The sequence below is a fragment of the Zosterops lateralis genome (assembly GCF_965231275.1).
Source record: "Zosterops lateralis genome assembly, chromosome: 1".
NCBI lineage: Eukaryota > Metazoa > Chordata > Aves > Passeriformes > Zosteropidae > Zosterops > Zosterops lateralis.
This window is the reverse complement of record NC_139762.1, coordinates 68,517,880-68,542,907: the sequence shown is the minus strand read 5'-3', so window position 1 is coordinate 68,542,907 and position 25,028 is coordinate 68,517,880. Positions and strand designations below refer to the sequence as shown.

The window sequence follows — 25,028 nt, the reverse complement described above, 5'->3', positions numbered from 1 at the left end:
TTAGTAAGCAGTTGATATGGAGGAAGAATAGATTGAAAGGCCCTTTAACCAGCAGGAAATTGGATACAAGTTGGAGATCTTTCCCTCTGAAAGCTCACACTGACACATGAGATAGGAGCCCCTTTTGATTCACAGAAAATACAGAATATAGGAAAAAAAATCACACTTTTACAGCAGTAGACCAAGCTACTTCTTTGTCCTAAACACAGAATAGTCAGCCATCTCCTCCAGTCATTTTCCACCAGAAAAAAACTTAAGACAGTGAGACTCACAACAAAGATGAGCCTCTGAGAGTAGCCTAAGAACCAAGGAAACTGCAGGTGCTTGTAAATGTCACCAGGCAAGAGCGAAGGCGGCTTGTCCTGATGAAGGATTGCTTGTAATTATCCATACTAAAGACCTTAATCTTAAATGGTTTGATCTGCTCAGGGGATAAACTGAACCAGTATGCTTACACAGTTGAGTTAATCTCTTTATGCACTGGGATTTGTTATGACTGTCATTTGTCTCTAAGACTTGTTAGTCCCATGCACACATATGGCAATGGGGTGGGAAGGCTGACAACTATTCACTCTCATGGCAGTCACTGAGCTTCTGCTGGGCTGGAATATGTAACACTGACCTGTCCTGAGGAAATTCCTCTCATCAGGTATAAGGCAGGAGACATTTAACCCCAGGTCTATTTCAAGCTCTGTACCAGCTCTGCAGCTTTCTGCTCTTTTCCTCACCACCTTCTCCACCATCACCTCGGCTGGCTGAGACTCAGACTCATCCATTCTCCTCCATGCTCGGAAAACAGACACCAAGGAACACAGCTGGACATCACGGAAAGCAGTTGGTCTCCTTGGTGTTTTATGTGCAAATTGTGAGAAGGTGCAGAGGAAAAGCCAGGCCAAGTGCTGCGTTAAACAAAAGCAGCCAGGCTGCTCAGAGGTGGCCGGCCCCGATCAGTACGGGCACTGCCAGGGCAAAGCCTTGGCCAGATGCTCCCCACAAACAGGCCATACAAATAACATTGGTGAGGCAGTTAGTGATTCCTGCCAAGGGTCTAGGAATGCCCGGACTCTGAGAGCTGAGGGCACCGCCACAGGGGAGGCTGCACTATCCAGAGCTGCCCAGGGAACAGTTCTCCAGGCAGAGCTGGAGCCACAGATGACCCCGTCCTTAGTGTTCTCACAGTCCACAGAGCTTCTGCATCAGGGCACTGCTGGAGGAGCAGTTCCTGGCTTCAGCTCCCATGGATCTCGGGGCTGGGACCCTCGCTCCCTGCAGACAGCCGGGTGTCTCCGGCCCTTGGGGAGGAGGGAGGCGCTCACAGGGCCCCGCTCCCCGCCACGGCCGAGGCGCAGCCAAGCACCTGCGCGGCGCTGGGCGCTGCTCTACTCTTGAAGGCGGCTGAAGAGGGCAAAGCCCTCAACCCTCGCTTGTGCTCTCAGGCTGGGGCAGCACTATCCCTTCCAGGGCTCCACAGCGGGACCAGGAACTGGGAAAACGGCCCGGGAGGAGGGACCAACAGACCCTCCGGTGACCAATCAGCGCCGCGGGGGAGGAGGGGCCACAACCCAGAAGCCAAACCTTGCCCGTTTTGCTCTGAGTGACAGCGACATCCACCAATCAGAGTGCGGAAAGCGCTCCGCCCTCAGCAGGCGCACCCCGGAGGTGGCCCCGCTTCCCGCCCCGGCGGGGGCAGGACATGGGAGGAGAGGGGGGCCGGCCCCGGCGGGGGCAGGACATGGGAGGAGAGGAGGGCAGGACATGGGAGGAGAGGGGGGCTGGCGGGGGCGGGACACGGGCGGGGAGGCGGGCCGGCCCCGGTCTCCTTCCCTGTCCGCCGGGCCGCCTCGCCGGGTGCAATGTTTTGCCGGAGCGCGGGCCGGGCCCTCCGGGCTCTGGTGCAGCCGCAGCCGCCCGCCCGGGCAGCGCCGCTCATGGCCCAGGGACCGGCCGCCTGCTACGGGTAAAATCCACAGCCGCCTCCTGCTCCCTTTCCCCAGCTCCCTCCTCCCTTCCCGCCGCTTAGGGAAGGGGATATTTGTGGTGCAGGCGGCGGGACGGACACAGCGCGTTGGCAGAGGGGTGTGCACTGGAGGGGAGGGCGGAGGTGGCAAAGGGGGGCTCAGGCCGGTGCCTGGAGCTCGCCAGGACATCACATGTATCTGATCTATATCAGACTGCTCATTCCGCAAATCCTATTGAGGAAAATTGACATAGTTCTGGATTTATTTTTTTCCCCCTGTACAGATAAAGAGTAGGTCTCATTGCAGCGCAGCTGGGACAGAGGTAGTTCTCAGATTAAGCTGCACTCCTACAAAGTACGAGGTGAAGCACAAGATCTGCCCGCTCTGCATCTGTGCTGCCTTGGTAAACATAGGCAGTAGGTATCCAATGCTTCTCAACTACGTATAACACCTTAACATTACTAATTCAGAATACCAGGGCGGGTTTTTTGGTTTGTTTTACTAGGGTTTCCAATTCTGTCAACGAACGGAAAAAAACTTGTTTATGAAAACTTAACAGAAGTGAAGTCATCCTGCTGATAAGCACACTGATGAAGTGATTTCAGACTCACAGAAATTTGGTATTGGGAGGGCCAAGTATGCCTTAGGTGTTGCCAGTTCTAATACAATTTCTCAGTGCGTATAAAACTCAACTCATTTGTTGTTAGTCCAAAATGTATTGCAAATACCTCCTGGGTGAAACTCCTGGATTTCAGTGGACTTCACACCGAGGCGTTATCCAAGAATGGAAAAGCATCACAGACTCAGCAAAATTCTCAAGCCTCTGATGTTAATAATTAATCCTAAAAATGCATAGAACTATGTGGAAAAAAAAAAATCTGGGTCAGGAAAGCAGAATATATAATAGCTGTCTATTAAACCGTACGTTGCTAACCTGTTTTTAAAAAGGTAATAAGATGTTGATTATTTCTGTTTTGTTAAGAACTGAAAGTGGTTTTGGCAATTATTAATCATAAACAAAAACACATCACATAGTTTTTAAAATATAGTAAGAGAAATGTGCTGATATACTGTGGTGAGAACTATAATAAAATACCTGTTGAAATGAATGACAAACCAAAAGATGGCATATGAAGAATAAAAAAAAAACTTATGAAGAAAAAAGTGAAAGTCAGTATTCAAAAAGGGAGTAAGGCAGCCATATGAGTGCTACATGTGGAATTTGAATTGTGAGGTGTATAAACCACATCAAATGTGGTATATGGACTTTTAAGGAGGTTTAACATTACACTCAAACTATAATTTGGATCACATTGGCATAGCAATTCAGCAAAACTCACTGAAGTTATAATTACACAATTAATTTCTTTGAGCTGTACTCTTGCCACAGATCTGCATTTGTACTCCAGTTCTCAAATTGGATGTGCACATAAAGAGCTGATACTGTTCTGCACAGTCACAGCTTTTATTCAGGCATGTGGCATGATGGGTTACACAGACCCAAGATTTTATGTAAAATCAAAATTGCCTTTGTGCTGAAGAGGTTCTGTGGTTTAACTGCCACTTATGTATTGGGAACCTGAGTTTGCAAGCTATTGTTCATTTATCTTATGAAAAGGATTTAAATTAGTGAGATTGTTTTTACCTGTAGTACACCACTTTTAGCACTATACATACTGTAAGTAGTTCAGACTTTACATATTAAAATTAAACTGTTAATGAATTGCCCAGTGAACATCATGGAATAGAGATTGTTATTATACCTAAGACTAAAAAACAACATCTCTCTATGCACTTGAAATTCACAGCGATTGAATTCATAGGGCATGAATATTTAATCTGGGTAAAATTATAGTTAATCAATATGGAACCAAATGGCAAGATTTTTATCATATTACCTTTAAATCAGATGAGTTAGGCTGTTAAAAAGATGTTTTGCAATCATTAGGGCACAAATTTTCCTGGGAGAACAGATGTAATGGTTTATACTGTTGAGAAGATACTTTGAATCTATGCTACTTCTGCTTTCTCACTAGGGGTTTGTATCTGGACGTGGTTTCTCAGGTCACTTATTTGCATTTACACATATGTCTTGCTTTGTGCTGAAGATTAGTGTAGGGGTGTAAGTGTTGTGGCTGAGGGATGGCCTGTGCAGGTGGTTTCTGCAGTGATTTTTTAGTGGGTGGATTTATTGCTCATGTGGTATTTTCCAATTAAGTGTTATCTCCTAGTGAGATTACACTGACAGAAATATTATCACATTCTTCTTCTCCACTCTCATCTCAGTGCAAAATGGTTTTCACTGCAGGCCCTGTGGTTCATGAGGAACAGCAACAATAGATTGTGGTTTCTCTGGCAGGTAAAGAGGCTCAGTGCAGTAATGGCAAGGTGAACACCAGCCATTTCAAGTTATGCTGTGACACAATGAGGTTCTTCCTCTGTAATGTATTTATTTCAATGTTTCTGCAGCCATTTAAAGCTGCCTCTATATTTTTCTGGTTGCACCATCAAGACTGTTTTCCCCTCCCAACCCTTTAGCCTACGTATGAATGCTGCATAGTGGTCATAACTGAATACTTCTCTGCTCCTGAGAAGCTTTTTTTAATCTTCTGTGCACCCATGAAAGGCAAGTGACCCATTAAAACCTCACAGTGCTGTCATTAATATCTAGGAATTGTTATTATTCTGTATTCCTGGAGTGACCAGGTACTAAAGAAAATTAACTGTCTGAATATTTTCCTCTTTCTCTCCTCTTTCCCTGTCCCTAGTACTTCAATAACATCTGCCAAAATCCAAGTGAATGGAGTCCACCTGCATTATCAGCAAACAGGAGAAGGAAGCCATGCAGTTCTTCTGCTTCCAGGAATGCTAGGTTTGGAGATTTTATCTTGTCTTTGTAGAGCAACCATCCCTTTATCCATCTGGTCTCAAGCATGAATGCACAAAACTATTTTGTAATGTATTCAACACCTGATTATGGAGCATGTCATTAAAAAAATTTGCTACACTTACAACAGAAAGGAAAATTCAGTGTTGTTGCCATCAGCTAACAATTTTTAGAAGATTTCATTTATCATACTAGGCACCTTTTATACAATGTCTTGACTTACCTAGTGGTCACTTGCACTTTTGGATTTAACTGTGCAAAGGTGGTGTCCAGGACAGGTGGCAAATAGCTACACAAGGTGGAAAAGAAGGGGGGGGAAAAAATCAGGTCAGCTATATTTGTTACACAGACTGAATTATGCATTCCTCTTTAGAAGCTGGATGGATTCCAATGGAATTAATAAACATAATGTAACCCTTTTATTGGGAAAAAGTCACTTAATTTTTTTTTTTTTTTTTTTTTTTTTTGCTTAAAGATATATTTTCACATTTTGTTTATTCAGAGCAACATCATTAAGATTCTCAGTGGTTTTTTTGAGATGGACAACAGGTTCTGCTACCTAAGTGGTGTCTGTCCATTGAAACTGCTGGTTTTGATAACAACCTTTTAAAATCAACATAGCCTATTTTTTCTGGGTTCTTGCAGTTCTAAAGGATCCATCAGTCTTACCAACAGTTCATGGCAGGCTGTCAGTAGGACTGTTACTGTGCTCAGAGCTAGGCAAATGCTTAATTGAATTGCTGGATAAGATGATAAAATGTCAAGAACTGAAGGGCAGGAAACATTTGTTCTTCTTGGCAGCAACATTTTCAAGTCTTCACAAAGAGGTCCTTTCTTTCAAGGCATTCTTAAGGGGAGGGTGGAAAAAAAATTAATGCTAGTCATCCTTCAAGTAGTTGTATGTTTCAACCTATTGATTTTAAACAGCTTTTTAACCTAGCAATCCTGTTGCCAATGCAAACTCTTTAAACAGAAATAATGTATTTCTTCAGTTGTAAACAATATTATTATTGTTGATGATTATTTATTATTATTATTGTTTTTGTGCATACATTGCTACCATCATAGCAGGCGATATAAAGCCTCTTTTATAACTTAGACTTGTTGAGGGTATCTAAGGACAGATTTTCCCAATCTGTAAACAGGAAAAAAAACCCCTCTTAAATGCCTTTAAATGGCCATTTTAATACAGCAATGGATAGTAAATTTTATGTTTCAGCACATTAAATTTGGACAATTTTAAATCAAATAGCATTTGATACCTACCATCTCAGTTTCACCTGTATTGCCCAGGTAAACAGCAATGACCATGCTAGTGCTTTAAATCTGTCAAAGATAAATCCCTACTCAGCTGATTCAGTTAAAGGTACTGTGTTTAATCATATGTGAGAGCACTGTTCTTGATAACTATTCATACCTACCAGAAATGGTTTGTTCTGAACATACTGCAGATGCTTCTAAAGGTTTTAATTGTGGCACTTCTGTTGCAACAGATAGTTTCAATTAAAGAGTACTTCACTTGTTGGATACCCTCTTATTTGGAATGAAGTTACAAGTTTTCCCCACTTTCCCTTTAGAGGATGTATACTATGTGTGCAGTATGGTGGTTAATAAAATTGAAAAATTGTAATGTTTCAGGGAGTGGTCAAACTGATTTTGGACCACAGCTTCAGTCGATGAATAAGCAACTTTTCACAGTTGTTGCATGGGATCCTCGGGGGTATGGAAAGTCCATTCCTCCATCTCGAGACTTTCCTCCAGACTTCTTTGAGAGGGATGCAAAAGATGCTGTGGATCTTATGCAGGTAAATCTATTATGAGATTTTATTGTTTATTTTTGTTTGTTTGTTTTAAAAGCTGTTTTCCTTAAATTTTGAGAAGGAGGAAGGTTGTTTCCAGCAGACAGCAGATTATGAAAAGACCATACAAATGAAGGCTTAAAAGTGAGCATATGCACACTATTCCAGAAAATATTTTCATCTTCCACCTATCCTGCAAGATACATAGAGGTTCAGCACTGGGAATTAATATAAAACAATATGCTTTTATTCTAAGACCCTTCCCTAAGAGTTTTGCAGCCAAGAACCATATCAGTTTAGTTAAATATGTGTATAAGAAACAAAGTCTGTGCAAAGTAATTTAATTGAAGGGATTGCCACACTGAAGGGCTCTTAGAAAATTTTCTGTCAAATAGAATCTTGGCATTTTGCCTTGAGCAACCCATTTTAAGAAACATTTGGTTCTAAAAATTAACTTAATGCTTTGCATTTTACTGAAGCAATTTTTGTGGGAAATCAAAGGCTTCCTGTGACCATACCAAATCTTACTAATTAATATAGCTATTGTGGTTATAAAGAATATGGCCTAAAGCTGTTATTATTTCTTCTTCTTGCACAATTTTTTATTCAAATCTGTGTTTCTCTTTTATTCTGTCCTATAACTGCCGACACTATTTTCTGGTTTAGCTTTAACTAATATTCTGGCTTCTTTATATTAAGATACACAGTCTCTTTGGTCTTGTTAAGAAAGTTGGCAGAGCATTAAAATTCAAAAAATATGAGGCAAGATTCAGACAGTTGGTCCAACTGTATTTCTGTAATAAACAATAAATAACCTTGTTGAAAACCCATCTGAAGCTGGAAATGTGGCCTTCCAGGTGTATTCTGTGTAGTGAAACAAAGTATATCTGACAGCAGAATCGGGATTAAGACACAGTTTTGCCCTCTAACCATAGACGCTATCTCTCTGTACTGTAAATCTTCAATTTCTTTGCTACACTAGCAAAGAAAATAAAGATTCTGTCATGAATAGGTGACACACTTTCAGTCTAAATGGTTGTAACCCCCTTTGTTGTCTCTGTTCAAACACCAAAAAAAGTAAAATATTAAATAGAGCTTTTCCCTAAGGGAATGTAACCATGTAGCTTCCAGCCAAACAGGACAGCAGCCTACCAATCACTAGAGCTGCCAAAGCAAATGAAGCATAGCATCCTGTTTTTTTGAAGATGTTTCTCAATATAAGCATATAATAATAACTTACTAAAATGTTACCAAGTGTGGGTGACTTGCTTCTATTTTAGGACATTATAAAGGATAGCACAAATCCCAGTGAATCATTCCAACTGTGATTTCCAGAGTATAATGGTTTATATACATCATCCAGCCTACAATCAGCCAAAAAACACATCCATATAGGTGAGCTTTCAGAACCTTTGTTCTAGTCTCCTTCAGATTCTGGTGTCTCTGCTGGAGCTGTGAGTGATGCAAGGTTTCTGTGAAATAACAAAAGCTGAAATTCTGCAGAGTATTTACCACCTTTATGCAGAAGACACTGTTGTCTATTTCTTTTTTGTGTTCTGTGAAGGAGTTTGTTTGAAATAAAAGGAATATAATGCCCCTAAGTCCACTTTGCTGCCCTGCACCCCAGTGTCTGATGCTAGCAAAGTCAATAGCATTAAAACTATCATTAGGGAAATAATTAGTGCTGATATTTAAGGAGCTCTTACTCTTTAGAGAGGCTGTTCTAGCAAAAGGATGGACTTGGGCTTCTCTGTGTTTGTGTAGATCAACCGTAACTTTTGCTTGTGCTCCATTCCCTGTGACGCAGTGAAAACATACTCGCAGTGCAGAGTGATGTTGTGTTGCACCTCACTATTGCACGTGGTCTTTGCATTGCATTTCACACAGGCCTGAATGGAAGAGGTGACTTCAAAAGAAATTTTGTTTGCTTATTGAGTAAAGGCAGCACAAAATCACCCACAAAACTCTGCTGTGCAATCAGCTTTCAGGTTATTGCCCATGTTAGGTTAGTGACCTGTACTGTAAGTAGTTAAAAATTAAAGCAAGCAAACATGCACACCTTATCCTGCACGTCTGTTACATTACATTGTTTTTCTCAAGGCTGCAAAGGATAAAATAAATTCCTCCTGCTGGAAAGGCATCCTGAGATACCCCAAAGAATGCATCAAGATAAAGGCTAGTAAACATGAGAAATACTGGAGGCAAATAGGTCTCAAATAACCTGGCATGAAGAACAAAAAATTTAATCAGCTATTCCATCCAGCATCCAACTTTGAAATCCATCTTTTGGTACTGTCAATAGGGAAACAGTAGTGACATCAAAAACCTAACCTTTACAAGCACTGCTGCCAACCCTGAAAATCTGCCAAGATACCAGGAACCCTTCAGCAGCACAAGAGTGAAAGTTGAACACAGATTACCTCCGTCTTCATCAGACCAGGGCCAACTTCTGATCAGCTGCAAAAATTCAAAGTTCTCTTTTCTTGCTATCAGCTCTTTTTTTACATGTCCCTTTCTTCCCTCTACCTTATTTCTTCTCTGTTTAGTAATTATAGCTTTGCAGAGTGACATCTAAAATTTGTCAAAACTACAGTGAGCAGAATACTGAGGATGAAGCCAAAACCCGAAAAGCCTTATAGGGATAGAAGTCAGCTAAGTATCTGCTAATATAGTTGATGAGTAAAGTTGTGCCTCACTTGAGCATCAAGTTTACAAGCAAAGTAGAAACTTCTTTTTCTCCCTCTGTAGTTGTTTCTCTCATTGCCCTGTGTTTTTGTTTTCTTCTGTCCCAACAAAGCAGGCCTGGACTTCCAACACCACCAAGCACCAAAGCAACTCATTCAACTAACTTGCTCTTTTTCCTCCAAAAGTACAATATTCTCCTTAAATACATCTAAAAGGCTGTAATTTCTGTAGAACAAAAGCCAAAAACACTGAAATATATTTTCTCATGAATGAGTTCATGAACTGCAGTTCCTATAGGCAAAACTTCAAGTATCACTTAACCATTGAATATTGTCCCTCTGCAACCTTCAGATGTATTTTCTCATGAGTGCCTTTACCTTCCCCACTCTTTCCCCACTGAACATAACACACACACAAAATCCTCTCTCCTGTGACTGCTGGTATTCCCTACCACATACTGTGATTTATGGGAAAACAAGAGTTTCAAGTTCTAGTAGAAAGCATTATCATAGAATCACAGAATATGCTGGTTTGGAAGGGACCCATCAGGATTGAGTCCACCTCCTGGCCCTGCACAGAACATCCCAAGAGTCACACCACGTGCCTGAGAGCAGTGTCCAAACACTTGTTGAACTCTGTCAGGGTTGGTGCTGTGACCACTTCCCTGAGAAGCCTGTTCCAGTGCCCAACCACCCTCTGGGTGAAAAACCTTTTCCCGATATCCAACATAAACCTCCCCCAACTCAGCTTCATGCCATTCCCTTGGGTCCTGTCATTGGTCAGAATGAATTAAGGTCTTGGTTGTAATATTTTTTGCTCTAAGCACTTTTCCTTTTCAAGAAGGAGGAATTTAGTTACTAATGTTTTGAATCGCAACTGACCATGAAGTAACATTTAAAATATACACTTACAAGCTTCAGAAGATGTGAGTTAGCAACTAAAATTTGATACAATCCTTCAAAAATACTTTAAGCATTTTTTGGTTATTACAGAGCAGATTTTTTTTTCTTTTTTAGGTCAGCTAGCATCAGTAAACCAGATCACTGGCTTCCATTTTTCAAGGCTTGTGCTTTTCTTTTTCTTAAGTGTAGCTTACTCTTGGATTTTTTACCATCCACACTGTGATAGTCTTTCCCAACCTCATACCAAGAGAATTCATGGTTCTTCATATTATCAGGCTCTCTAAAAAGGTCTTTACTCTCCATTTTAAATCAACTTTTCTTTTTTTGGAAGACTTTTTAAAATGCAGCAAGAATCAAATAGGACTACTGCCTGTTTTGTTGAAGAGTTATAGAAAATTGAAAATGCAGGTGTAATTTCTTGTTTTCTAAATATTTAACTTTTTTTTAGCATTTTTATGTATAGCAAGAAAATTGTATTTTCTAATTATAAAAGCTAATTATAGTTCAACTATGTAAAGTTGTGTCTTAAGTTAACTTTCAAGAAATATTTGATATTTGGCTGCAAAGCCAGCTGATGATTTGCATATAACTTTCTTGTATGAATCAAGGCACTAAAGTTTAAGAAGTTCTCCCTGCTGGGGTGGAGTGATGGTGGAATTACAGCACTCATTGCTGCTGCAAGGTACCCAAATCTTATCCACAAGTTGGTTGTCTGGGGAGCAAATGCCAGCGTTACTCAAGAGGATGTGAGAATTTACAATGGTATGTATGAATTTCATGTTGCATTCTAAATGAATTATTTTCATTTCTACTTGACCCAAGAATCTTAGCCATGTAACAGCTAAGTGGAGACAGAGCTGAGGATACAACAAACACCTAAAGAGACAGGACTCAAAATTCACTACGTTGCTAGGTACAGGGACAGATTAAAGTTATAGTGAGAAAGTCTAACAGTTACTTTAGGAGTAATATAACAGATTTCTTAACTAGCACCTATCAACTTCCCCTGATGAAAAGGAGAAATTACAATATCTTATCAGTAGTTCTCAGAAAGTCAAATATTTGTTGTTAAAACAAATTCATAAAAATAAATTCTAAATAATACTATTAACCACCAGGTTTGATTTCTTATCTCACATTGTGCAGAGCATTTTTAAAGCAGGTCCACAGATAATCACTGGGCTAGCTCATTACAGCTTTTGCCTCTAGGGCCTATATAATAGACAGCAAGAAAACAAGTTCATAACTTACCTTTGAAGTTCAGGAAGCAAATTAATCATTCAAGTAAATGTCCCAAGGTGTCTTTACCATTTGCATTCCTTCAGAGTTAATTATTATCATTAGAAAACTTCTGCAAAGAAACATGGGATTTCTGATCCTTATTCCACTCATGTGAAATAGAATCTGAGATCATTCTCACTATAAAGAAAAATAGGAAGAAATCGCTAATGAACTCAGAAAGGGGCCATGTTTCTTTCTGAACCTAGAAATGAAAAGAGTTAACCATGTCAGCTCTCAACAAATGTAACCCAGTATAGTTTCATTTTAGTGACTGGAGTTTGATTGTTACCAGCTGTGAAATCTCTCTGGCTTCAGCAAAATTACAAGTGTATATATTGCACATGTATGTTTACCTCACCTATACTAAAATTAAAAGTGGTGGCAGTAGTAGTAAAATATCTATTTTTAGTTCAGAAAGTAAAATGCTTTTTAGGTCAGTAAAATGCTTTATTTCTTCAAATGCTTTTATACTTAGGAATTTTTTGTTGTATAACTATGAAATGCACATCTCCTCCCTGCACAACAGACTAAAATGTAAAAGAAAAATTTTTTTAAAATCAAAAGAAAACAAAAAATAAGTCCTATTTACATGGAGCACCCACTGCCATGCTGGCCTTTGCCCTTTGTGGATTGTTGCTTTCAACATCTCTCCCTGGCTGATAGAGCTCACAAAGTATCAGCACAAGTCTTCTACAACTGGCTCATCAGTGCATCTTAGCTGCAGTGGAGGGTTTGGCAGGAGAGAAAGGTGTTGATTTGGTATCTATATCCTTTCAACATTGGCTTCTCCCTTCTCTTTTTAAATTAATGCCAGCCACAAGGATAAAACAGTAGGTTCTGCATGGAATAGAGTTGTTCAGTAGCACCTAGCCTGGGGTGAACAGACTCATTTCCAATCAGATGCTGTTATAAAATACTTTCAGTCACTGCTACCTTTGTCATTTGGCTTGACAGGTTCTTTTTTTTTTTAATAACACCTCACTCCTTTCTTCCCTTAATTCCCTTTTGAAACCAATTAAAACCTTTGCTAGTGGCATATATTGCAGTTTGATGATTCAGTATTGTCCTGTTCTCTGCTGTGCCAACTTTGTTTCAGACTTTGGCAGTACAAAGCTGTACAGCTGAAATATAGTTTAGTGAAAATAACCCTTTTGAATACCTAGTTTGTGAGCAGTACTGAAAATTTTAGAGGGAAAAAAAAATAGAAAAATCTGGTAAATAAATAAGTAAAATGTCAGATTATTTGTAGAGTTTTAGCCAGCCTGCCATGAGTCACAGATCTCTACTGAGTCACTTGTTTTTGTGTAAAACTATGGCAAATGTACCATGATATCAGCCTGCTGGAATGTCTTAGTAAGAGCTTCCTTCCTCTAAAAGCTGGTAGGAGCCATGAAAGACCTTCCATCCATGAGTTGATGCAAAAGGCTAAAGGATATAAAAATGAACCGCCAGGTCTAGCACACAGATATGAAACAGTCCCAGTTTTGTACACAAGGTAGCTCTTGAACTTGTCTTGTGAAAGCCTTCCAGAAAGAACCATCAGAAGTTTCAAAGGACTAAATCCTTTGAATATTATGGTTTTTCTATTTTCCCTTGTGACCATAATAACAAGATGTTCCTCTACAACTCAGAAGACCACAGCAGAGACAGCAGTTTCAGTTCTGAAATACAGATTTGGAGTCTGGTTTGAAAACTTCCCCATATTAGGTGTGGTTTGTACCTTTTTGCTAGAAAGGATGTAACATATTTCAACATTATTTTACATAGGCATCCGAGATGTTTCAAAATGGAGTGAAAAGGTCAAGAAACCACTGGAAGAGCTGTATGGACATAAGTACTTTGCAGAAACCTGTGAGGCTTGGGTAGATGGAATATCTCGCTTTGCTGAAAATTCAGATGGTAAGACTTTCACAATGTTGAACTGAGGCAATTAGAATAGCAGGCAGTTCTGGATTAAAAAAAAAAATAAATCTAACAGTACTGCTAGCAGCCAGTAAAGGAAGGACTCTGCATATGCCATTAAAAGCTGGGTCTGACTCACACTCTGGAATAACAATTACTCTGTAGATGGTTCACAGAACCAGAAAGGTATGGGAGGAAAACATTTATGGAAAACATTAGCTGATGAGGCTCTCCTCTTGTTCCACCACAAAACTGCATTATTAAGTAATTGCTTTTGTGCAGACTAAACAGAAGGATTCTGCTCAGGCAGAATCTCTCTCCTCTTCTGTGTCAAAGGATTATCTCTTGGTGACATAGTTAAGATGTACTAAAAGTAAGGCATGCTCTTTCCACCTATTGCAAAACAGACCTGAAGAACTCTTTCAAGCCTTGTAGCATGTGAGTTAAAAAAAAGGGACTTCAGATTTTGAGAATTCAGAATTAAAAACCACATTTTAAAAACACTATTGAAGCAGACCAGGTGTTTAAAAATAAAATAAAAAATGTTAAACTAGACAATATAATTGTTTATCCCTGAAGATTTCTGCAATTACTCTACATAGACCTTTTCAGCCAAGGATATTATGAATAATAATCTCCAGTTCTATTTTGATTCAGAGAGGATTTGCTTTTAATTTGCCTAAAGCAGTAATATGTAATGTATAAAAAAATTAACTCTTATACACATTTTCCTGTAGCTCTTGTAATGAAAGATAGAAGGTGATGTACATTAACAGGCAACAGGTACTACAAGGAAAATGTTCCTTCATGTCATGTTTTTTCCATAAGTTTTTCTATAGGGTCAACACAGGACTAGGATTTCTCCCAGTAAAGTGATGTAACAAATTAGGTTCCAATTTTATTTTAGCCTTTCTGGAATCTCCTTAAAACTATTTTTTTTTCCTGAAGTGCAAAGCCCAGGCTGGTGAATCTGTGTCTGTGACATCCCTTCACTGCCTGCACATGCCTCAGACACTGAGATAAAGTGACTGTGAAAAAGAAGCCACCAAGAAACATGTAACAAGAGGCTGAATTACCAAGATGCTGAAACTGGGTCAGATATTAGGAGAAGCTAATGTTTGCTGCAAGGGACAAGCAGCTATCAAACTGCAGGTTTTTTTCCAGGAGAAAGCCAGTTTTCCAACTTAGATTACAAACAGGCCACCTTGCAGCTAAAGTTAAGACAGTGCAACAAAGGCACAGATACAGCAGATACAAGAAAAGGTGTTAATAAAACCTATCTGAGATAAAAGGAGGACAGCAAAGCCAATGTTGCCTCAAAAAAACTCAAGCTCTTTTTTAAACTAAACTATTTTTCCCTGAATGGGACAGCTTTTATTGTGAAATACCCTAAGAAATGAACTTTTAGAAGGAGCCAACACAATGAAACTGAGTAAGGTGCATAAATCACAACATCCAAGATTCATCTTGCTGTTTCATGCTTTTAGAGAAAATGCAATTTAGTGGTTATAGTACAAAACAGTTTTAGGACTGAAAACTAGGAAATAATAGTTGCACTGCCAACTACGTTCCTAGATAAATAACCTAGATTTACTTGGTGTTTGTTCTGAAAAACAGTCAACATTTCTGCAGGTTTTAGAGGACTATGGGTAAAATGTTCTAAATGAAAATATTTAACCAGTAGAACTGCAAACAAAGGCTGCATAAATAACCAAACAATTGGAAAAGCTGTGAAACAGCCTCTGACTTTAGAGCTAAGATAAGTGCACATGTATGAGCACTAATCTTACAGCTGTTGATAGCTGCAAGGTGACAACTACAAATAGTTATCTCAAAGAAAAATGGAACATAAAGCCCAAAGATTCCCTTGCAAGAATGTTAGGCAATGAGTTTGGAAACTGGGTTACTAAGGAATGAGAGGGAAAAAAGGGGAGAAAATTCAGAAAAGTCTTTAAGCAAAACCATTAAAATTAGTTCTAATGAGATTAATAACTAGTAAGCATAAAATTATGAATGGGCAGGGAAAATAACCTTTGAATAGCTTTAGTACAATTCAAATCAAATGGTTATGCATTTGTATGGGGTTTGCATAGCCAGGTTTTGGTACTGGGGGGTTGGAAGGTGCTTAGAATCTTCCTCCATGCCCAGCAGAGCCAATGCCTGCTCCAAGATGGACATGCCACTGGCCAAGGCCAAGCCAATCAATGATGGCAGTAACACCTCTGTGAAAACATATTTAAGAAGGAAAAAAAAAGTTACTGCACAGATGTTACTGCAGCCAGAGAAGAGCAGAATGAGAATATGAGAGGAGCAACTATGCAGACACCAAGGTCAGTGAAGATGGAAGGGCAGGAGGTGCTTGAGCTGAGATTCCCGTGCAGCCCATGGTGCAGGCCCTGGCGAGGCAGCTGTGCGCCCGCAGCCCATGGAGGTCCACAGGAATGCAGAGATCCACCTGCAGCTCTTGGAGGAGCCCATGCCAGAGCAGGTAGGCCCAAGAGAGGGCTCTGTACCTGTGGAAAATCCATGCTGGAGCAGGCTCCTGCTGGCACCTGCAGACCTATAGAGAGAGGAGCCCACACTGGAGTAGCTTTCCTGCCAGGACCTGTGACCCAGTGGGGAGGCCATGTTGGAGCAGGCTGTGCCTGGAGGACTGCTCCCTGTGGAAAAGTGACTCACCTTGCAGCAGTTTGTGAGGAACCATTGCTTGTGGGATGGATTCATGTTGGAGAAGTTAATGGAGAACTGTTTCCTGGGGGAGGAACCCAACACTGGAGCAGTGTGGAAGGACTCCCTGAGCAGCAGCAGGAACAATCTGTGATGAATTGACCACAACCCCCACTCCCCATCTCCCTGCACCACAGAGACAGGAGATAGAACCCAGGAAGAAGCGTCTAAGATTTATTTTACTTCTCATTATCCTGCTCTGATTTTGTTAGTAATAAATTCATTTAATATCCCTGAGCTGAATTTATTTTGCCTATGATGTTATTCAATGAGTGCTCTCCCTCCTGATCCTTGTCTCAACTCAGGAACGTTTCATTCTGTTTTCTCTCCCCTGTGCATTTGTGGAGGGGAGTGATGGAGAGGCTTAGGTAGGAGCCTGGCATCCAGCCAGGGTGAATCCATTAGAATATTGCAGACAGCAGAGGGCCTGGGAGGTGCAACAGGTATGAGTACAGCCTAAGTTAATTTGTTCCAAAAAAGTAGCAAATCTTGTAACCTGACAACTGCTGTAACAATTGCAGCTTAATGTGAGGGCCATGGAACTCTAAGGCTGAAAAGAATGAAGCTGGCAATGAGATGCATGTATTCGCTTTGAAGAGTCAAAGGGAGCCTGGAGGAAATGTGGAACAAAAGTTCTTCATTCTCTGTATCCTTTTGTGCTAGTATCCATTAATGCAGCAAATTGCAGTGAAGTAAGATTTTGGAGAAAGAAATGTTAATTATAGTCCTGCTTACGTATTTCTATAGATTAATCACACAACCCACAAGGAGAGGCAACAGCTAGAACCCAATGGAATTTGGAGCCCTTTACAGAAGCAGTTTCATCTTTCATACAATTTTAAACCAAAGTGTGACCTTCGTTTGTTTTCTCCCTAGGTAATATCTGCCAACAGTTGCTGCCGGATATTAAATGTCCCACATTTATAATTCATGGTGAGAAAGACCCTTTGGTCCCACAGGCTCATGCAGAATACATTCATAAGCACATCAAAGGCTCTCGGTAAGTTAAATGATGGAATTTTTATAACCCATTGTTGGAGAAATTAAGTAGTTCAAACCCTGTGTTAAAAAAATAAAAATGTATTTGGACAAGTTTTCTCTGCCACACAGAGAGCTATTCTAAACTTCCCTACCAAGTTACAATGCAAATAGGGTAGCTGGACTTTTCTTGCAGAATAAAAAGTACAGTATTTTAATAAGCTCCTTCCTAAAGCCCTCTGAGAGGAACCAAGTTCCTTTTCCTCTTTCCACTACACAAACAGAACCACTATTCCCTAAGCTTTATCAAAGCAAGCAAAGTTGTTTGACCATTGCATTCCTTTTGCTGCAAGAGACCTCATTTCTGTCCCATTCAGTAGAACAGGGAATTTAGATGCTATGAATGTAGAGAGATTCCCAGTTATTAGAGAAACACAGTTTACTTCTACCCATTTGAACAACCTCAAAGATTGTTTCCACCTGTCTCAGGAATTTTCAATGTTTTTAAGAAAAGCAGAATGAGAAAAAAAAATTCTACAGGTGTGCTCAGAAACATTACTATATAAACAAGAAAAATACCAAGAAAAATCTGCTTTATGTGTATTGTGGTTTAACCCCAGATGGCAGCTCAGTACCACTCACTCCCTCACTCATGGGATCAGGGATAGAATCAGATGAGTAAAAATGGAAAAAAAACCCCTCATGTGTTGAAATAAAGACAGTTTAATAGCTAAAGCAAAAGCCACACATGCAAACAAAATAAAACAAGGACTTAGCTCACTCCTCCCACAGGCAGGCTGGTGTTCAGCCATCCCCAGGAAAGCCAGGCTCCATCACACATAGCAGTTACTTGGGAAGACAAATGTCATCCCTTCAGACATCCCCCTTCCTTCTTTCCCCAGCTTTGTATGCTCAGCATGATTCCATATGGTATGGAATATTCCTTTGGTCACTTGGGGTCAGCTGTCCCAACTGTGTTCCCTCTCAACTCCTTGTACTCCCCCAGCCTCCTTCCGAGTGGGATAGTACGAGAAGCAGAGAAGGCCTTGAGGCTGTGCCAGCCCTGCTCAGCAATAACAGAAACATCTCTGTATTATCAACACTGTTTTCAGCACAAATCTAAAACACAACCCCGTAACAGCTACTGTGAAGAAAATGGACTCTACCCCAGCCAAAACCAGCACAACTTGAAAATTCTGAAAACACTTCCTATAAAAAGATGGGATTTTACCAGCTGAATTTTTTTCATGAATTTTCACACAAATGCAAAGCATCCTATTACTACTTAATAACAGACTGTGAGGATAAGCACTGGAGAACAGAAGTCGTGGGGGGAACAAAAAAAAAGGCATTTTTATGGATGCAAAGTAATAGGGAACTGTTACACTGCTGTCATCTCAGTACAAAAATGAATGATATCTCCAAGTCAGCCCTGCTGATCATAGTAATGCATCCTGCTACAGGAAAGATGAGAACAAGAGATCTTCCTAACAATCACATGCAGGTGTTTTATTTCATGTCTGCTGGTTCATCACTCCTACGTGCCCTGTTCAGAGCACCTAACATCCTGCTTGGTTTCACCAAGCTCCAAAATACTCCAGATGCTGACTAAGGCAAATTATCCCAAAAAACTATACAAGAATCTGATAGGTTCTCTTTGGAAGACAAGTCAAAGAGGAAACCCTGTTAGAAATTGCCATCCAATAAAATGTAAAACAGTGATTCTTTGCATGTCTTTATGCTGAAGGGCTCTGCTGTATGCATATTTGTCAGAAAAGAAACCAGACTAATGGCATTCTCAGAAATTAATGCTTGGGTACATGGTCCCATTCTTCCCTAGTTGCATTGGAAATGACATCTTCCATTGTGAAGAAGGAAAAGCTTAAATTCAGTACATTTTCAGTAGCACATGCTTCTACCATCAGTTTTTCTTGCCTTGATTTTTATCTAGCTGTAAAGTAGAAAAAGCTTTTTGTGATTATAGGGCAGATACATTGCTGGTTTCTGTCATGGTGAAAGAGTGTGCCACCATTCTGCATTTGCATGGTATGGCTGGAGTTTGGTAGCATTACAGTAGTAGGAAACACTAATGGCAGTAGGAAATAGCATGCACAGTGCTTTAATTTGTGCATCTGTGTGCTGCTTATCTTTGAAGAAACAGACTTAATAAAATTCAGACGAAATTCACAAAAAAGCTGGATATGTTCACACGCTGCTGCTCTTTTCCAAAAATAAAACAGCACTTGTCACCCCCAAAAGAAGCTTGGCCCCTCTTGCTATAGTGGGTCTTTGAAAGCAACAAAGTGGTTTTAGCTCTGTTGAACTCCTTAGTATATGGTAGAACAAAACAATATAAGAATTTGCCATCCCATATAAAGAAGAGTACATCCCTGATGTATAAAGTTTGTCTCAGAAAGCAAAAGCATTTTTTCTTTTGAAGAAAAAGTAGAATTTTAGGCATGTCAAACTCATATTTGTATTATAAAGATTTATTTTGGTATAGCCAGAGAAGTTCTGACTTACCTTTTATTTTAATGGATGCATGGTTTTAGGTTTGGATTGTCTTTTTGCAGAAAGATTAGACAAAGCACAAATACTAACCAAGTTTGGGTAATGACAAGAACTCTACATTTCACTGCCCAGCACAACTACTGTTCTCTGAAAGAGGTAAAAGTGCTCAGATACTTCACATACCTTTCATAGATGCATCGCACATAAGTTTTGGAATCTTATCTTCTCTGAAGATCACCAGAAAGTTTTCTAGAAGCTGAGTCTAAGACACAAATTTTGTTTAGGCTTATTTTATCCTCCCCAGAGTGGGACAAGTAGTATGCTTGTTCCAGCTGTTGCCGTGGTTCACATTCCAGCCACATACATAGGGACAGTACTTAAAATAAGAGTCACTACAATTCCTTACTGGGCAAGCAAGAGCAAGGAAAATACAACAAGCATTTTAATTACCTATACTCACAGAATAAAATGTATAATCAGTGTTTGGGGTTTTTTTCCTCTTTTAAGGTTGCTGCTGATGCCAGAAGGAAAGCATAACTTACACTTGCGCTTTGCAAAGGACTTCAACAGAGAAGTGGAAAATTTCCTACGCTGACATGAACTGTAAAACAAGTCAGAGGTGCTTAGCCTTTGCCTTGTTAAGGAATTCAGGTTAGCTTTCCATTTTCAATGCAGTTATAGGTAGGTTTGAGTCCTGTAAGAAAAACATTAAACATGTTTGCATGAGAAGTATACATCTTAAGAACACGTATGCCTCAGTGATCAAAACATACCACTGTAGTGCAAGATTTCTAACATGCCTTGAAACTTACTTGTTGTCACCCAGGCTGAACAGCTGTTCTTTATCCAACAGAGGTGTTAAGAAAGACAGAAACCATGATCTTGAATACATGCCTTTATATGCTCTTAATATTAAAAGACAAAAAACATCATAAGAATTAGGATTCAGAACTGTTACACAGAGAAATCTGGTAAAGTCACAAATGCTGAGAGGATAATTGGGTATGTAGTTTCTAGAAAACATGCTTCACCACCACTATCAGGAGTCATTCAGATGCATGCCTGCTTTGCAGAAGTTCTTTGACACCAGGTAGCTCAAGCCTCATCCTCCTCTCCTTCCTCTTCAAACTCTCCCTGCTCATCAGCAGTGGCATCCTGGTATTGCTGGTATTCGGAGACCAGGTCGTTCATGTTGCTCTCGGCCTCGGTGAACTCCATCTCATCCATGCCCTCGCCGGTGTACCAGTGCAAGAAAGCCTTGCGGCGGAACATGGCCGTGAACTGCTCCGAGATCCTCTTGAAGAGCTCCTGGATGGCCGTGCTGTTGCCGATGAAGGTGGCCGACATCTTGAGGCCGCGCGGGGGGATGTCGCAGACGGCCGTCTTGACGTTGTTGGGGATCCACTCCACAAAGTAGCTGCTGTTCTTGTTCTGCACGTTGAGCATCTGCTCGTCCACCTCCTTCATGGACATGCGGCCCCGGAAGATGGCGGCCACGGTCAGGTAGCGGCCGTGGCGGGGGTCGCAGGCGGCCATCATGTTCTTGGAGTCGAACATCTGCTGCGTCAGCTCGGGCACCGTCAGGGCGCGGTACTGCTGGCTGCCGCGGCTGGTCAGCGGGGCAAAGCCCGGCATGAAGAAGTGCAGCCGCGGGAAAGGCACCATGTTGACGGCCAGCTTGCGCAGGTCGGCGTTCAGCTGGCCGGGGAAGCGAAGGCAGGTGGTCACGCCGCTCATGGTGGCCGACACCAGGTGGTTGAGGTCCCCGTAGGTGGGGGTGGTCAGCTTCAGGGTGCGGAAGCAAATGTCATACAGGGCCTCGTTGTCGATGCAGTAGGTCTCGTCCGTGTTCTCCACCAGCTGGTGCACAGAGAGGGTGGCGTTGTAGGGCTCCACCACCGTGTCCGACACCTTGGGCGAGGGCATGACGCTGAAGGTGTTCATGATGCGGTCGGGGTACTCCTCCCGGATCTTGCTGATCAGGAGGGTGCCCATGCCGGAGCCCGTGCCTCCGCCCAGAGAGTGGGTCAGCTGGAAGCCCTGGAGGCAGTCGCAGCTCTCCGACTCCTTCCTCACCACGTCCAGCACGGAGTCCACCAGCTCGGCGCCTTCCGTGTAGTGCCCCTTGGCCCAGTTGTTGCCGGCCCCGCTCTGACCTACAGACCACAAGCCACGTGCCCCGTTAGCGCCCCAGGGACAAACACACACGATGATGCCCCTGCCCCTTCCCTATGGGCTCCTCCCCTCTCTTCCATCCCCACTCTGCCATGGGGACTCAGGGTCCCCAGGGTCACTTCTGTGCTCACTCTGAGTCTTTTCTGCGTGTGGAGTTCCTACTCTGGGAGCTCCTCCATCCCGCCGTCACTCACCAAAGACAAAGTTGTCGGGACGGAAGATCTGTCCAAAGGGGCCGGAGCGCACGGAGTCCATGGTGCCGGGTTCCAGGTCCACCAGGATGGCACGGGGGACATACTTGTTACCTGTGGGAGGAACCGGCAGCAGCGTTACAGCCCCCGGCAGTCGGCAGCTGGTGTCACAGGAGCCCTGCTGTGCTCCCTTCCACCTCCCTGCATTTCTCTGGAGAGGCACTGTCACAATCAAGGCTACCGTGTTATCAGAGCCTTTCTGAGAACAAAGGTCTCTTAGAGGAGTCACTGTCAGATGACAGCTCTTGTTCAGGGATTTTTCCAGCCTCAATGAACTGTCATGCCTGCCCTATTTATTTGAGGACATCTGAGGAAGCAGGCACTTACCAGCAGCTTCATTGTAGTAGACGTTGATCCTCTCCAGCTGCAGCTCACTGTCCCCATGGTAGCTGCCCGTGGGATCAATGCCATGCTCATCGCTGATGACCTCCCAGAACTAGAGGAAAATTTTGAAAAATGGCAATTAGCCATTTGCAGTGCCAGTGGAAACGGCTGGCCAATGCCAATCACACACCCCAGCGCAGCCCGTGCATTCCGCGGCCCTGACCACTCCCTTGCACGGCAGAGCAGCTGCCGGGTGGGAAGGTGAGTCAGTGCACAAGGGCTTCGCTGGCCGCAGCAGCTGAACTAGCAGGAGGCTGACAAGCAGCCAGAGCACTGAAATGCAAGTTAATTCCTTTGTAGCTTGTATCCAAAGGGTGACCATCTCTGGCTGTATCAATTTGGTGTCCTCCCATTGTCTAGCGTTAGCTGAAGACCCTGTAGCCACTACAAGATGGCAACACCTTGTTCAGTGGTGACAGCGTGTGGCACTGAGACACCTCCCGTTCCCCCCCTCGGGAGCCGTGGCCGCAGAGGGGCGAGGCAGCGCGGGATGGCTGCGGCTGCCTGCGGGAATGCCGGGCACATCCCTGCCCCGCCCAGCCCCGCGGCGGCTCAGAGCGGCAGGAACGGGGGGCACAGCGCACAGACGCTTCAGCAAACCCCGGCTTTTCGCTTTTCATTTCGGGACCCCGCGGGGTGCGCGCTGCAGGAGCGGCCCGCTTCCGCGCCCATCCCTACCTTGGCGCCGATCTGGTTGCCGCACTGCCCGGCCTGGATGTGCACGATCTCACGCATGGTGCCGGTCTCTGAAGCTGTCCCTGGGCTGTCGCCTCCTCCTTCGCCTCCCGCACTCGCAGCTAGGGCGGCCGCGCCCCTCGCTGCCCTTAAATCGGGCGCCGCGCTCCGCCCCGCCGGTGACGTGCGGCGGGAATGGCGGGGGCGGGTCCGGCACGGGCATTGTCTCCCCCGACCCGCTCCGGTCCGGTCCGGCCCGGGAGGGGCGGGTTGCGGGCTCCTCTGCAGGCTGAACGCCGCTGCCTTGGGGCGCCGGGGGAACTTCGCCTTCAGCCGTCGGGGAAAAGGTCGGAATCGAATACGACATGGCTTGTCTTGGGGTGAAAAAGAGAACAAAACCACCTAACTCGTCTTTGCGCACCTGTTGGAACTCGTCCCCTTGCTTTCTTCGCCTCTACTACGCCATAGCAGCGAAGCACACGCTGCTATGCGTTATTAGCACCTTCAAGCCTGTGTTTCTAGCTCAGGCCTGCTTCATCATGTTTCAGTATGTTTGAAGCACAAGCATAATTTTTCCATAGCTCGGGCACCTGAAACAAGCAGAGATTGGATGGTGATGTTGAAGCCTACAGCTACTTTCAAACACGAAACTCTGTTTTAGATAGTGCTGCTAAATGTGTATACATGAGACTCTAATTTCAGGAGCACAGAGGGCTGGCATGATGTTGCTATAGGACATGAAATGAACGGCACACATGCAGTTAAGTCATCAGGGCAAAAAGAGGGAAGTTTATTTTTTTTTTTTACTTCCATTTATATAGATTTTGGACAAGGACTACGGATTGGAGGATGAGGTTGACACCTCTCTAACTACACTGGTCAAATTAGAAGTCTATTAATTGTCCCTCCTCAAGAGAGGAATGAAAACATCACTTTGTTTTCAAAAAATCTGTGAGAAACTCTACTACAAAAATGCAAATGTCAGAAGGCTGAAAAAGATCAAGGCGACAGCATGAGATTTTATGCTGCTGCTAAAGAATGGCTTTTTCTGGGAGTTATCCAGCAGTGATAGCAGTTTAACACACACAGGAATGGGATATGTTTCTTTTCTGCAAATGAAGTTATGTTCTGTGTTACTAGACACCTGCCACACATCTCATTTTGGAAAACTTTGAATCCTGCCAGTAGCATCTCTGCTTGATCTCTCATTGGAAAAAACTGTGATAAGTACATGGTGGATGACCACAGGAGGAGGGACAGTTCAAGGACAACAAGGAGAATATAGTTGAACTAGCTGCAAGACACACCTGTATCTGCACTACTGCCAAGGAGAACATCTGAAACAAATTTCAGCAGGGTCTATAATGGATTGTGCAGAAATTGTTGAACTTGATTGTAAAATGGTGCTTGATTTACAGCTCTAATTTTTTTTCAGAAGTGAAAGTAGCTTTGCCACCCATCTGGCCACCTTGTTGAGGACAGCTGTACACTAGCACCAGGGAAGGGTGATGACAGTCTACAATGAAGCAAGGAATAGGTTGGTAAAGAGGATGCAAAACAATGTACCTTGTGCTGGAACTGGAGAGAGTTCATCTTAAGCCCAGCATTAAAGCACCAAGGGGACAGCATGGTAATGCAAGCTCTAAAATATTGCCAAGTATCAACAACCTCAGCATAGTTAACATTTTTTATTTTGTGAAGGCTTTTGAACTGCCTCCTGTAACATCCCTGTAGGCCAATTGATGAGATATGGCCTAGATTAATGGACAATGAGATGGAGTGAAAACTGGCTGAACTGCCAAGCTGAAGGGCTTGACATCAGCAACAGGAAATACGGAAGTGCTGTACTCCAGTGACTGATCCTTGGCCAACACCGTTTAACTGCTCCATTAGTGAGTTAAATGGCAAGAGAG

The 25,028-nt window shown here is 42.6% G+C and overlaps 2 protein-coding genes across 2 annotated transcripts; one reads left to right on the top strand and one right to left on the bottom strand.

The window, feature by feature from the left end:
* The first annotated feature begins 1,821 nt into the window (after positions 1–1,821).
* BPHL (biphenyl hydrolase like) lies at positions 1,822–20,375 on the top strand. Its single transcript, XM_083864214.1, has 7 exons — positions 1,822–1,957; positions 4,727–4,830; positions 6,484–6,650; positions 10,840–10,993; positions 13,280–13,411; positions 17,018–17,141; positions 20,138–20,375. Exons 1-7 carry the CDS (start codon positions 1,854–1,856, stop codon positions 20,223–20,225), a joined length of 873 nt encoding a protein of 290 aa, XP_083720340.1. The 5' UTR covers positions 1,822–1,853; the 3' UTR covers positions 20,226–20,375.
* A 137-nt stretch (positions 20,376–20,512) lies between these two features.
* Positions 20,513–23,234, bottom strand: LOC310911030 (tubulin beta-1 chain). The gene is made up of 4 exons (XM_083864201.1): positions 23,119–23,234; positions 22,384–22,492; positions 22,000–22,110; positions 20,513–21,786 (listed from the first exon to the last, which is right to left on the bottom strand). The coding sequence occupies exons 1-4, from the start codon at positions 23,173–23,175 to the stop codon at positions 20,726–20,728; spliced, it is 1,338 nt and encodes a 445-aa protein (XP_083720327.1). The 5' UTR covers positions 23,176–23,234; the 3' UTR covers positions 20,513–20,725.
* Between the last annotated feature and the right edge of the window lie 1,794 nt (positions 23,235–25,028).

What these genes read in the sequence shown, in the direction of transcription:
- BPHL (XM_083864214.1), top strand. Translation starts at nt 1,854, where the DNA reads ATGTTTTGCCGGAGCGCGGGCCGGGCCCTCCGGGCTCTGGTGCAGCCG. An exon ending in ATGCTGTGGATCTTATGCAG is followed by an intron (nt 6,651 to 10,839) that starts GTAAATCTATTA and finishes GTATGAATCAAG; the next exon opens with GCACTAAAGTTTAAGAAGTT. An exon ending in AAGCACATCAAAGGCTCTCG is followed by an intron (nt 17,142 to 20,137) that starts GTAAGTTAAATG and finishes TCCTCTTTTAAG; the next exon opens with GTTGCTGCTGATGCCAGAAG.
- LOC310911030 (XM_083864201.1), bottom strand. Translation starts at nt 23,175, where the DNA reads ATGCGTGAGATCGTGCACATCCAGGCCGGGCAGTGCGGCAACCAGATC. An exon ending in GCAACCAGATCGGCGCCAAG is followed by an intron (nt 22,493 to 23,118) that starts GTAGGGATGGGC and finishes ATTTTCCTCTAG; the next exon opens with TTCTGGGAGGTCATCAGCGA. An exon ending in TCCCGACAACTTTGTCTTTG is followed by an intron (nt 21,787 to 21,999) that starts GTGAGTGACGGC and finishes TGTGGTCTGTAG; the next exon opens with GTCAGAGCGGGGCCGGCAAC.